The sequence below is a fragment of the Micromonas pusilla genome (assembly GCF_000151265.4).
Source record: "Micromonas pusilla CCMP1545 genomic scaffold MICPUCscaffold_1, whole genome shotgun sequence".
Taxonomy (NCBI): Eukaryota; Viridiplantae; Chlorophyta; class Mamiellophyceae; order Mamiellales; family Mamiellaceae; genus Micromonas; species Micromonas pusilla.
Window position 1 is genome coordinate 1,285,090 of NW_003315882.1, and position 12,226 is coordinate 1,297,315.

At 68.2% G+C, this 12,226-nt stretch overlaps 9 protein-coding genes across 9 annotated transcripts in view; 3 read left to right on the forward strand and 6 right to left on the reverse strand.

Moving 5' to 3' along the window:
• Position 1: 1 nt before the first annotated feature.
• MICPUCDRAFT_50449 (uncharacterized protein) lies at positions 2–2,010 on the reverse strand (the record flags this gene model as incomplete). The annotated part of the gene is made up of 1 exon (XM_003055566.1): positions 2–2,010. Exon 1 carries the CDS (start codon positions 1,331–1,333, stop codon positions 2–4), a length of 1,332 nt encoding a protein of 443 aa, XP_003055612.1. The 5' UTR covers positions 1,334–2,010.
• MICPUCDRAFT_50450 (uncharacterized protein) lies at positions 1,294–2,371 on the forward strand (the record flags this gene model as incomplete). Its single annotated transcript, XM_003055028.1, has 1 exon — positions 1,294–2,371. Exon 1 carries the CDS (start codon positions 1,433–1,435, stop codon positions 2,369–2,371), a length of 939 nt encoding a protein of 312 aa, XP_003055074.1. The 5' UTR covers positions 1,294–1,432.
• An 83-nt stretch (positions 2,372–2,454) lies between these two features.
• MICPUCDRAFT_50451 (uncharacterized protein) lies at positions 2,455–2,943 on the reverse strand (the record flags this gene model as incomplete). Its single annotated transcript, XM_003055567.1, has 1 exon — positions 2,455–2,943. One exon carries the CDS (start codon positions 2,941–2,943, stop codon positions 2,455–2,457), a length of 489 nt encoding a protein of 162 aa, XP_003055613.1.
• A 130-nt stretch (positions 2,944–3,073) lies between these two features.
• Positions 3,074–3,930, forward strand: MICPUCDRAFT_50452 (uncharacterized protein; the record flags this gene model as incomplete). Its single annotated transcript, XM_003055029.1, has 3 exons — positions 3,074–3,175; positions 3,308–3,496; positions 3,613–3,930. The coding sequence occupies 3 exons, from the start codon at positions 3,074–3,076 to the stop codon at positions 3,928–3,930; spliced, it is 609 nt and encodes a 202-aa protein (XP_003055075.1).
• A 297-nt stretch (positions 3,931–4,227) lies between these two features.
• MICPUCDRAFT_38030 (uncharacterized protein) lies at positions 4,228–4,800 on the reverse strand (the record flags this gene model as incomplete). Its single annotated transcript, XM_003055568.1, has 1 exon — positions 4,228–4,800. The coding sequence occupies one exon, from the start codon at positions 4,798–4,800 to the stop codon at positions 4,228–4,230; it is 573 nt and encodes a 190-aa protein (XP_003055614.1).
• A 303-nt stretch (positions 4,801–5,103) lies between these two features.
• Positions 5,104–7,014, forward strand: MICPUCDRAFT_49399 (uncharacterized protein). The gene is made up of 2 exons (XM_003055030.1): positions 5,104–5,272; positions 5,792–7,014. The coding sequence occupies exons 1-2, from the start codon at positions 5,144–5,146 to the stop codon at positions 6,860–6,862; spliced, it is 1,200 nt and encodes a 399-aa protein (XP_003055076.1). The 5' UTR covers positions 5,104–5,143; the 3' UTR covers positions 6,863–7,014.
• Positions 7,015–7,249: 235 nt separating this feature from the next.
• On the reverse strand, positions 7,250–9,312 carry MICPUCDRAFT_46302 (uncharacterized protein; the record flags this gene model as incomplete). The annotated part of the gene is made up of 4 exons (XM_003055569.1): positions 7,250–8,361; positions 8,518–8,615; positions 8,744–8,818; positions 8,978–9,312. 4 exons carry the CDS (start codon positions 9,310–9,312, stop codon positions 7,250–7,252), a joined length of 1,620 nt encoding a protein of 539 aa, XP_003055615.1.
• Positions 9,313–9,667: 355 nt separating this feature from the next.
• MICPUCDRAFT_38033 (uncharacterized protein) lies at positions 9,668–10,819 on the reverse strand (the record flags this gene model as incomplete). The annotated part of the gene is made up of 1 exon (XM_003055570.1): positions 9,668–10,819. One exon carries the CDS (start codon positions 10,817–10,819, stop codon positions 9,668–9,670), a length of 1,152 nt encoding a protein of 383 aa, XP_003055616.1.
• Positions 10,820–11,105: 286 nt separating this feature from the next.
• Positions 11,106–12,226, reverse strand: part of MICPUCDRAFT_46303 (uncharacterized protein) — a gene marked incomplete at both ends in the record, with an annotated part of 2,334 nt that continues 1,213 nt past the window's right edge. The window contains one exon of the mRNA XM_003055571.1: positions 11,106–11,860. Within this exon, the coding sequence (XP_003055617.1) occupies positions 11,106–11,860 (755 nt within the window). The remainder of the gene's footprint in view (positions 11,861–12,226) is intronic.

Consider the following 12,226-nt stretch of genomic DNA (forward strand, 5'->3'; position numbering starts at 1 on the left):
GTCAGGCTCCCCCCCACGCGCTCTCGAACCCGCCGCCGCCGTACCCGGGGCTCGCTCCGTACCCGTACCCCGAGTTCATCCCGCCGCCGTACACCCCTCCCATCCCGTACCCACCCGGCCCCATCCCCATCCCCGTCCCCGGCGCTCCGCCTCCCTCCGGCGGCGCCTTCGGCCGGTCCGGCACCTTGTATCCCAACAGCCGCAGCGCGAACCTCGCGAGCTCGCCGTACAGCACCCCGGCGCGGTCCAGGAGCTGCATCAGGCCCATCATGAAGAAGTGCAGCGCCTGCGAGTTCTCGTCCACGAGCCACGATATCCGCCCGAACACGGTGACGATCCCGTGCAGCGCGCGCATGATGCGTTGCCACGCCGTCGGCGCGGGGCCGTTCGGATCGTCGGCGGCGCCCATCGGTCCTCCCATCCCGGGACCCATCGGTCCCATCCCGGGGCCCATTCCCATTCCGCCGTACATCCCGCCGCCGTACATCCCGCCCATGCCGTACCTGTTGCCGTACATCGACGACCCGTAGCCTCCGTAGCCTCCTCCGTACATCGACGACCCGTAGCCTCCTCCGTACATCGAAGAGCCGTAGCCTCCTCCGTACATCGAAGAGCCTCCTCCGTACCCACCGTACCCGCCCATCGCGGACCCGTACCCTCCGTACGGGCGGTTGTACCCCCCAGTAGTCGCGTAGGACGTCGTGGCACCCGCGTTCACCGCGTTCGCCGCCGCGCGGTTCTCGCGCGGCGGCGGCGTCGGCGTCGCGCCCGAGGGGTTCGACTCCGTCGCGACGGGCGCGGACGGCGTCGCGCCCGCGCCCGGGACCTCCCACGGCTTGGGCGCGTCGCCTGGCGCGGCGGGCGTGGCCGCGTGGACGCTCTCGCCCGTCGCCGCGGCGCGCTCCCACGGTTTCGGCGGCGGGGCTGCGCGGAGGGAGAGGAGCGAGCGAGCGAGCGGCGAGGGGAAGGAGGGAGACGTGAGGTCGGCGCGGCGATGGGAGAAGAGGAGGAGGAGCGGGTGGGGGGATTCATTCGCGTCGGGGACCGGAGGATCTGGCGCGGCGACGACGCGACGACGCGCGGGTTCGCGATCGAGGCGCACCCGAAGACATGTCCGTCGTGCGTCGGCGACGAGACCGGCGTGCGACGTCCGCGGCGCTCGCGCGCGCTCGTCGTGTGACGCCCCGTCCGCGCGGCGTCTCGACGAGGCGATTCGCCCTGATGCGGTCTCGGTGCGAAATTGCCCGCGGAAAAGAAGCTCCAGGGACTCGTCCGAGACCGGATAATGGCCCGCGCCGTCCGCGCGAGCCGCGTCCACGCGCCGCCGCGGCATCCCCTTCAATACCCCCGCCCGACCCCCCGCCGCGATGCCCTCGCGACGCGATGCCGCCGCGAGGACGTCGTCCCGTCCTACGTCCCCCTCGATCTCGACATGCCGCACCCGCTGAGCGCGCACCTTCCGATGGCGATCGGCACCGCGGTCGCGCGCTGCGGCGAGACGGACGTGACGGTCGTCATGCCGACGTCCGAGTCCGACGTCGTGGACGTGTACAGCGCGATGGGACGCCCGGACGAGGACCCGCACTGGGCGGACGTGTGGCACGGCGACGTCGCGCTCGCGACCGCGATGCTCGAGGGAGGAGGAGGAGGAGGAGGAGGAGGAGGAGACGCGGGATCGACCATCGACGTGCGCGGGCGCTCCGTGATCAACCTCGGCGCGGGGCTCGGGCTCGCCGGCGTCGCCGCCGCGCTCGCGGGCGCGTCGCGCGTGTTGATGACGGACCGCGAGCCGCGCGCGCTGTGGTGCTCGCTCGCGGCGGCGCGCGCGAACGGGCTGAGAGGCGCCGCGGAGACGCTGCCGGCGTCGTGCGGCGCGCCCGACGGCGTCGCGCTCGGGCCGACGCCGAAGGCGCTCGAGCCGGCGTCTCCCGCGGCGTCGCGATGCGTCGTCGACGCCGAGATCGTGGACTGGTTCGAGCCGGAGCTCGCGCCGACGGGGTTCGACGTCGTCCTCGCGTCGGACGTGCTGTACACCGCGGACGCGGTCGACGCGATCGCGACGCTGGTGTTGCGGCTGTTCAGCAGCCGCGGGGGGAGGGCGGGGAGGTTCGTGCTCGCGGATCCGCCCGGGCGGTTTCCGGAGAATCACGCGCGGTTCGTGAGGTGCATGGAGGACCCGGGGTCGATACCGGGGTACGCGGGGGAGGCTCTCATCACGGGGGCGTCGATCGAGCGCGTGGACGAGCGGATCGTCGAGTGCGTGAACCTCGTCGGGGAGACGATGGCGGTGAAGCTGTCGACGTACGACATAACGGTGCCGTCGCGACGAGCTCGCGACGGGAGCGCGTCGATCCTTTCGTCGCGAGCGTAGTCGTTCATTCACTTCACTAGGTAGAAGTAGGGCCTAGCGGCGACGGCTAAACGACGGGAAGGCGTCGTTCATTTCATCGATCGTCACGCCTTCGCGACGAACCCGTCCGCGTTCCTCGCGCCGTTCAAATCCACGCCGCCGCCCTCGAAGGTCGCCGCGGCGAGCTCGCGCGCCGACGGCGCGTCGTACCCAGACCATAGTTTCCTCGGCGTCGATCGTTCTCCCTCCGCCGCGCGATCGAACCCCCAGACCGCGGGAACGCCGTCGTCTAACACCCCGAGCTCCACCGCGAGCTTCATCCCGCGATCGTCGTCGATGTCCACGGTCGCGAACTTGACGTCGTTCGAGCGCGCGGCGACGAGCGCGTCCCACGTCGGTCGCATCTCCTGGCAGGTGCCGCATCTCGGGGAGTGAACCTTCACGACGAACGCGGCGTCGGAGGCGGCGACGATCGCGTCGAAGTTGCTCGCGTCGACGCGCGCGCCGCTCGCGGGGTCCGCGGCGACCGCGGGGGACGTCGCGACGAGAAGCGCCGCGAAGAGAAGCGCGAGGTTGACGAGGAGGCCGCGCATCGTGTACTGTTCTCTCGGTTCTGTCAGTGTCCCGGAAAAAACCTGGAAAAAACAGAACCTTCGAAACGTCGCCTCCGATCATTCATTCGATCCCGCGCGCGCCCTCACGCCGGGAACCTCCGACGCGAACATGTTCGCGGTCCTCCGCAAGCACGCGATCCTCGTCGCGGTCGTCATGCTCTTCGCGAGCGGCGCGACCGCGTCCGACGCCTCCCCGAAGGTCACGGACAAGGTGCGCGCGCGTCCGTCCCCTCGTCGCTCGGTTAACACCCCCCGATCTCGCCGACGAACAGAACGAACGAACGACTGATCGATCGTCCGTCGTCGTCCGACATCGCTCGCGCGTCGTCCCCTCTCCCCGCAGGTCTTCTTCGACGTCAGCATCGGCGGCATCCCCGCGGGTCGCATCACGATGGGCCTGTACGGCGACGTCGTCCCGAAGACCGCGGAGAACTTCCGCGCGCTCGCGACCGGGGAGAAGGGCACTGGGAAGCGAGGCAAGCCTTTGCATTACAAAGGCAGCACCTTCCACCGCGTCATCCCGAACTTCATGGTGCGGTCGCGTCCGACTTGACTTTCACATCCCTGAATATCCCTGACCCGACGAGTGGTGGCGAGCGATGATTGATTGACCTCGTTTTATTTTCGCTCGAACGACCCTACGTCGAGATCCAAGGCGGCGACTTCACCGACGGCAACGGACGCGGCGGCGAGTCCATCTACGGCGCCAAATTCGCGGATGAAAACTTCAGCCTCCAACACGCCGGCCCCGGGGATCTCTCCATGGCGAACAGCGGCCCTAACACGAACGGGAGCCAGTTTTTCATCTGCACGATCAAGACGTCGTGGCTCGACGGCCGGCACGTCGTGTTCGGGAAGGTCCTCGAGGGCATGGACGTCGTGTACAAGATCGAGGCGGTGGGCAGCAGCAGCGGGACGCCGTCGAAAGAGGTCACGATCACGGACTCGGGGCAGCTTCCCGCGTGAGGGCGACGTGATCTCATCTTGAGAGGAGCAGGAGGAGGAGGAGGAAGAGGAGGAGGAGGAGGAGGAGGAGAGAAAAGCGATCGACGACGCGACGCGTCGAACGCTCCCGCGATCGGAATAAGATGGATGACGACGCCTCCGCTATGATGAATGGCTAAGCCTACGTTTTTGTGACGCTACGCGGTTTTTGTTCGCGCTCCCGTCCCGTCCCGTCCCGTCCCGTCCCGTCCCCTCCCGTACCGCGAACGAGTGAACACGTCGCGATCGATCGATCTATCGATCGATCGAATCGATCGATCAGTCCGGGTCGTCGCCCCGTCGAAACATCGGCGCCATCCGCCTCAAGACGCGCTCCGACACCGGCGCCCTCCTCCGCCTCCTCTCCTCCCTCTCGTCGTCGTCGTCCTCTCGCAACCACGGGTTCACCGGGGGGTTCATCAGCCCGTTCAAGCGGCCGATCTCCGCGTTCGGCGCGCGCGCGTGGTCGCTCGGGAACGCCCAGCTCGAGACGACGCCCATGAGGCACAGCGGCAGCGTCAGCACCGCGGCGAACTGCCAGTTGGAGACGCGCGGTCGATACGGCGCGTGTTGGACGCCGTGGCCGCGCGCGAACCCGCCTTGGCCCGCGGCGCCGCCGGCGCCGCGTCCCGCGTACAGCAGCCGGTTTCGCGCGGACGTTATCCGGTTGAACGCCGCGCGCGATTCCGCGGTCGAGGCGCCGCCCGCGTCCGGATGGTACGCGCGCGCGAGCCTTCGAAACGCGGACTTGACCTCCTCGTCCGTCGCGCCTCGCTTCAGGCCGAGGTCCGCGTACGGGTCGAACGACGCGTGGCCGCCGCCGCCGCCGCCGCCGCTCGAGGACGAGGCCATCCCGACGCCGCCGAAGACGCCGCCGTCGCTCCGCGTCCTCGGGTGTGCCTCTCGAGAGGACGCGACCGTCGCGCCGTGCGTGTCACACGTCGACGGAAACGCGCGGAAAAATCCATAGCTGCGACACGCCACGCGCTATTTCCCTCACATCGGGTAAAATTAGACCGCGTTTCGCGGTTCAACTTTCGACCAATCACGTCGTCGTTTTCAGCGCCATCAGAGGTCATCCGTCGTCGCTTCGGCGGGCGGCTCGCGCGACCCACGTTTCCTTCGCTCGTTGCGGCTGGGGCGGTCCCACTATCACCGCACGCGCACGCACACCGTTCGCACACACCCAAACAAAATGGCCTCCATGACCCAGCACGCGCTCGCCGCGAAGACCGTCGTCCGCGGCAACGCCGTCGTCTCCAAGAAGGCGGTCAAGGCCACCCGCGTGAACACCGTCGCGCGCGCGGCCGTCGCCACGAAGTCGGTGCGTCCCCCGACCGTCGTGTACGCGCTCGTTTCCTCCTCGGACGCGCGCGCGCTTCGGGGGTTTCCTCGCGCGCGCGCGCGAAACGCGCGCGCGATCGTGATTTCTCGCGATCGCGCCGCGTCCGCGACGCGAATCGAGGGAGAGCGCCGCGCGCGCGCGCCGCGAACGCGTCGCGCGAGGAGGCAATTTCTCGATCGATCTTGCGGTTCCGGACTTTCTCTTATCCGCGAAGGATAGCGGCGCGGTTCGCCGCCGTCGCGACGCGTCGCGCGACGGATCTTCGCTCGCGCGAGCTCGGAGATCTTCGCTCGCGCGTCTTCGTCAGCGTCTCGGCGCCTTCGAAGACGCGCGCGATGCGCCTCGCGTCAGATCGCGCCGCCGAACCCGCGACGCGTCGCGTCTTTTTTCCTCCGAAAGAAGCCCTCGGAGGAGACCGCGTGCGAGCACTGTAAAATATCCCTTTTTTTCCGCTCTTCGCTCACCGCGCGCTTCTCCTCTCCGGAACGCTCCTCGCAGGGCCTCAAGACCGGCGTCGTGACCGGCGCGGACTACCAGGCCGTCCTCGAGCACGCGAAGAAGCACCAGTACGCGATCCCCGCGGTCAACTGCACGATGTCCCCGATCATCAACGCGTGCATGGAGGCGGCGAAGAAGGCCAACTCCCCCATGATCGTCCAGTTCTCCAACGGCGGCGGCATCTACAACGCCGGCAAGGGCCTCAAGAACGAGAAGGACCAGAAGGTCGCGGCCATGGGCACGATCGCGGGCGCGCTCCACGTCCGCGCGATGGCCGAGGCGTACGGCGTCCCGATCATCCTCCACACGGACCACTGCTCCAAGGCTCTCCTTCCGTGGTTCGACCTCCTCATCGAGGCGAACGAGGAGTACTTCGCCAAGCACGGCGAGCCGCTCTTCTCCTCTCACATGCTCGACCTCTCCGAGGAGTCCATCGAGGAGAACATGGAGATCTCCGCCAAGTACCTCAAGCGCATGGCTGCCATCGGCTGCCACCTCGAGGTTGAGATCGGCATCACCGGCGGCGAGGAGGATGGCGTCGACAACACCGACGTCGCGCAGGAGGACCTCTACTCCAAGCCGGAGGAGATCCACCAGGTGTACAAGGCTCTCGAGCCGATCGCGCCGGGCATGTACTCCATCGCCGCGGCGTTCGGTAACGTCCACGGCGTGTACTCCCCCGGTAACGTCAAGCTCACCCCCCCGATCCTCGGCAACGCGCAGAAGTACATCGAGAAGGAGGAGGGCACCAAGGAGAAGCCGGTGTACTTCGTCTTCCACGGCGGCTCCGGTTCCTCCCGCGAGGACATCCGCGAGGCGATCGGCTACGGTGTCATCAAGATGAACATCGACACCGACACGCAGTGGAGCTTCTGGGACGGCGTCAAGGACTACGTCAAGGAGAAGGAGCCGTACCTCCAGGGCCAGATCGGCAACCCCGACGGCCCGGAGAAGCCGAACAAGAAGTACTACGACCCCCGCATGTGGCTCCGCGAGGCGGAGAACTACACCGTCAACCGCCTTCTCTCCGCGTACGAGGATCTGCAGGCGATGGACGCGTGCTCCAAGTAAATTCTTGATGTACTTATCGCGCGCGGTGTCGTCGACTGGGAGGTTTCAGAAAGTTTTTGGATTCAGCGGCTCTCTTGAATTTGCATAGAAGAGAACAAGTCGCGAGATGGATGGAGACGACCTACTTGTAATAAGATGAGTCTTCGAGAAACACGTTCGTCGTCGCGTTCGCCATCGCGTTCATCGTACACGTAGTGACAAAATACAAGGTGTTCAATACAGCGCTCTAGGCGGGGTGTGCTACGGTGTTGGAGCTTGAAACCTTTTTCTTCTCTCGCGCGGGCGGTCTCAGACCTCGCCCCTCGCGCGCGTTCGTTCGTTCTTCGCGTTCACGCGTCGCTCCCTCCCTACCCGCCCCAAGATTTGATTTAGTACACGCATGCTCGATCACTGCGTGAGCGTGATCTCGAACCCCCCGGGGTTCGGCATGTCCTGATTGCACAGCCGGCACGGGTACACGTACTCGAACTCGCCGCCCTCCACGGGCCTTCTCTGCATGTTCACGCGCTCCTTCTGCTCGCAAACCTCGCACATGACGTGACCGCAGTTTGGAAACAGGTTCAGGGTCGCTAACCCGGCTTGTTCGCCCATCGCGCCCTGCATCACGAGCGCGTGATCGCACGCGCTCACCGGGTGACCTTCTTGCCACGCCTCGACCCACCGGCGGCACTTGCGCACGAGAGCGGGCATCGCCTCGAGGCTCACCGCGGGGCCGCAGTCGCACTCCGCGTGGTCTATGTGCAGCTCCTCCTCCAAAGCCACCGCGTCGTCGGATTCCAGGTCCTCCAAGGCTCTCCTCCTCTCGTCCTCGGCGGACAAGAGCTCGGCGAGGCCAGCGGGCTCCCGCCCTGTCGCCAGCTTCACCTTCAGCGCGTCCGCCTCCATCTCCGCGGCGAGCAGCGCCTGCCTTCGCCCCTCCCTTCTCGCTTCTCTCCACCGATTCCATCGCGACGCGATCTCGTCCGCCAGCGCGTCGAATTCGGTCTGGCACACCCGCCCGGAGAGCCGCGACGTGCCCACGAGACGCACCTCCTCCAACTTTGGCCAAAACGTATCCGTCATCTTCAACGCGTCGAGAGTGTCCACGTGCGCGCACCCGGTGAGGTCCAGCAGCGTCAGGTTCGTGCACGTCCGCGCCGCGTGCTCGATCGTGGACGTCTTCACGAGCGTGCACCCGGAGAGGTCTAGACGCTCCAAGGAATTTCCGCACGCGTTCAGGAGCTTGACGATCGCCGTCTCGGTGACCCTCGTGCACCCGGCCAACGACACGGAGCGCAGCATCCCAAACGCGCCGTCGTCTCGAACGATCGAGTTTAAAACCCGGTCGGTCAAGAAGGACGCGTGCGAAGACACGTCCAGGTCTCGCCACACCGCGGGCTGCCTCACGAGCTTCGCGAACCGTTTCGACACCGTGGACAACGCGAGCAGTTGCTTGGGCGACGACCCGTTCGTCGCGTTGACTTTCGATAATATCAGCTGCAGCTCGTCGTCCAGGAGATCTGCGCGCGATGAACGACCGATGGGTCGGGTCGGTGACGTCAGCCAGCGCGTCGTGGTGATGATGCGATGCGCGCGGGAAGGGGAGGCGAGCGGGCGGCGGCGGAAAAAAAAAAGACTCGCGGCGTCTCCGTTCGCTCGGCAGTCGGCGAACGCACCGGTGAGCTGCGCCGCGGGCTGCGCCTTCTCGAGCGCGTATTCGACGTATTTACGAAGCGACTCGAGCTTCGCCGTGGGTTTGAGCATCGTGATCCGCCTGGGGAATCGAAGGAGGGATGGACGCGTCGTCAGTCGGGCGATCGAGAGGAGCGGGGCGTCGACGGATCCGACCTCCGCGGTCTGATCTGGGGAGTCGCCACTCGAGAGACTCGGGCATCGTCGCACCGTTCGATCGCGCGCAGCCTGAGCCTGAGCTCGTGCTTCTTCTTCGTCTTTGCGCTCTTTTCGTCCGTCCATTCCCTGCGAGGCGAACGCGGGGGGAAATCGTCAGCGAAAGGGTCGTGAAACGCCGCGACGGACGCGACGAGGAGGGCAGATCTGAACGCTGCCGGACCGTTCGCGGTTCGAACAGAAGAAGAAAGGGGCTTTATTTAAATGCCTCCGCGGGGCGAGACGCACCTCTCGCGTCTCAGCGAGACGATGATTTCCGCGAGCTGCACGCACGCGTTGACCGTGCGGTCCTGAAGGTCCTTCACCTCCGCGTCGCTCGCGATCGTGGACGCGGTGGACGTCCCCGGCGCTTCGTCGTCCGCGCCCTGCCAGTCCGCTCGCTCCACCCCCTCCAGGGACGAGAGCTCCCAGCTCCGGAGGCGCTTGAACCCGCTCGAGTGCTCGTTCTTCGGCGTGCACACCCCGGATTGCTCGGGGGAGTCCGCTCTGCTGTCCTCCTCCGCGTTCTTATCGGGGATCGCGATCTTGTACTCGCGCGTGTCCATCGCGGTCGTCTCGCTCATCGTCGCTCCGTTCCTTAAGAAAGGTCGTTGACGAGGCGAGTTGCGGGCGAGCGAGATTTCGAGCCGCGGTCAACCCCGTTCGCGCGGTTCACGCGCGCGCGAAGGGTTCGCGTCGCTCGCGGTCGCTGTCACGCGGCGTGACGCCCTCGCTGGACGACGAATCGTTCGGTTCACGGGCGAAACGTGCCGCGCGCGAGCCGAGTGACGATCGAAGCCCGGCGGGGCGGGTTCTTTTTTTACCCCCTTATCAAGCTCGAGTGCCGCGTCCGCTGCTGCTACGCGTCACTGGAACTAAAAAGCGTGCACTCCTCTCAGATTCTTTTCTCTCTCAACCTCCGCGCGCGTCGTCGCTTCATCACTCTCTCGCCCTCTCCTCGTCTTCGACGTCCACCGCGACGTGCGCGGCGTCGCCCTCGCGACCTCCACCCTCGCCCGCGCGCGACGTCGGCGGCGGCGAAAACACCGCGCGCGCGTCCTTGCGACTTACCCTTTCCACCAGGTGCCGACACACCGGACACTCGAGCTTCACGCGAAGCCACGGCGTCATGCACTCGTCGTGGAACGCGTGCGCGCACGTCAGGACGACGATCTCGTCCCCGGGCTCGGTCTCCTCGCAGCAAATCGAACACGTGTCTCTTTCCGCGTCGTACGCTTCCGCGAGCGCGACGGACGTGATGAAGTCAAAGCCTTTCCCGGGTCCCGACCCCGCCCCCGCCGCCGCCGCCGCCGCCGCCGCCGCCGCCGCCGCCGCCGCCGCGGGAACCATCCCCATCCTCGCGCGCCACTTATCGTCCCCGACGTAGCACCGCGGCAGCGACGCGATGATACCTCGCGTCGCGGGCCGAGGCTCGTCGCCGGTCGGACCTCTCGCGGCGGCGAGAACCGCGCGGTCGTACTCCTCGTCGTCCGTCGTCGAGCCTCCGTCGCCTCCGTCGCCGCCGCCGCCCTGGAGCGCGCCCGCGCCCGCACTCTGCCCGCGTCGGGGCCTCCCCGATCTGCCGTCGCCGCCGCGCGCGCGGCTCGCGCGCGTCGCCTGGCTCTCCGCGGCCTCGCGGCGCCATCGCGCGAGCAACGACCTCGGCTGCCGCTGCTGCTGCTGCTGCTGCTGCCGCCCCCCCCGCGCGGCGAGCTCCGCGGACGCCGCGCGCGGGTCGTCCGCGCCGGCGTAAGGCTCCGGCGGCCCGCCGCGCGCGAGCCGCCGCCGCCGCCGCCGCGCCGCGCGTCGAGCCGCCGCCGCGCGGAGGAGCCCCTCCTCCGTGGCCGACTCGTCCCGGCACGTCCCGAACCGGCAGCAGTGCACGCAGACGAAGAGCGCGGCGACGGCGAGGAGGAGGTAGCCGCTCACGCCGACGATATTCGCCGCGTGTTTGGCGCTCGCGTCGCCGCCGCCGCTCGCCGCGTAGGGCGGCGGCGGAGGAGGAGGCGGCGCGCGCGTCACGCCGAACGCGTCGACGACGCGATCGACGTATTCGCGCGCGCCGTGGTCGAGGACGCGACGGGCGGGCATGACGGTGTGGCGCGTCCCCGCGCGCCGCCGCCAGGGGTCGCCGGTCTCGTCGTTGCCACGAAATCGCGTCCAAAAAGAACGTCGAGTCTCTCGAGGCGGGCGGCGAACCAAACGGAAAACCAAACGCTCTTCGACCCCGCGCGCGCGCGCACGACGCTCTATTCATTCGATCCGGGCTAAGCCCCCCTCGCACCGCGCGACTACAGTACTACGGTACCGTCCCAACCGCCCACCGACCCAAAAACGTACACACCGCGCGAGACAGACGCGACGACCGGGCGCTCGCTCACGGCGCGCCCGATCCGCCGCCGTCGCCGCTCTCGTCCGTGTCCCCGTCGCTCAGACCCTCCGCGTTGGCGCCCGACCAGTCTAAAACCTCCAGAAGCTCGTCCTCCAAGCACCGCCCCAACGCGAGCGGCCGCACCGGCGCGCGGTGTCCTCCGCCGCGGTCGTAACGCATGATCCGCAGCCTCCCTTCCTTCGTGCCGTACGCGAGCCCGCCGCCGGGCGATGGGTGGAAACACGCGACGTTGACCTCGTCCTCCGCGCTCGGCAGCACGCGCGCCAACGACATGTCCCTCGCGCGGTACACCTCGAGAATCGTGTGCACCGTCACGCACGACGCGCCGTCGGCGACGAGAAGCAGGAGCGACGAGTGGCGTCGACCGTACGCGAGCATGACGTGCTCGGACGTCGGCGAGAACTGTATGGACGTCAGGCAGTGCGCGGCTCTCACCGCGCGCGCCGCGAGCACCTCGCCGAAATTCCGCGACTCCAACGAGTACACCCGGAGCTCGTACACGAGGTTAGGGATCGCCACGCCGGGCACGGGCGCGTCCGCGCCCACCGGGACGCACGCGACGCACGCGGCGAGGAGCTTTCCGCACGGAGAGAAGTGCGCGCCCATCTCGGAGCACAACACCGCGTGCGGGATCGTCAGACGCGCGCCCGTCAGAGGCACGAGGGGGTTCGCGTGGTCGTAAGGCCACAAACGGAGTTTCACCGTGCACGGCTGGTCGCCCGCGCCACCGGCGGAGACCGCTGCGGCCGCGGCGGCGGCCGCCGCGGCCGCCGCGGTCGCGTTCGCGCCGCCGCCGCCGCCCGGGTGCATCGTCGCGGGCTGCCCGTCCGCGTTCACGACGCGCAGGGACCCGGCTTCCATCGCGCTCCGGTACGCCGCCGTCGCCGCCGTCGCGGCGTTCGTCGCCGCGTCCGTCGTCGTCGTCGTCGTCGTCGTCGTCGCGGTCGCGCCGCCGCCTCGGCGCTGCCTGAGGATGTTCCCGACCGCGGCCGCGGCCGCAGTCTCCGCGGCGCGGCGCTGCCCTTCTTCGGTCTCGAGCCCCGCGCCGCCGATTCGATCCCCGCCGCCGTCCGTCATGTCCGTCATGTCCGCGTCCCCCCCGCGCG

What these genes read in the sequence shown, in the direction of transcription:
- MICPUCDRAFT_49399 (XM_003055030.1), top strand. Translation starts at nt 5,144, where the DNA reads ATGGCCTCCATGACCCAGCACGCGCTCGCCGCGAAGACCGTCGTCCGC. An exon ending in CGGCCGTCGCCACGAAGTCG is followed by an intron (nt 5,273 to 5,791) that starts GTGCGTCCCCCG and finishes CGCTCCTCGCAG; the next exon opens with GGCCTCAAGACCGGCGTCGT.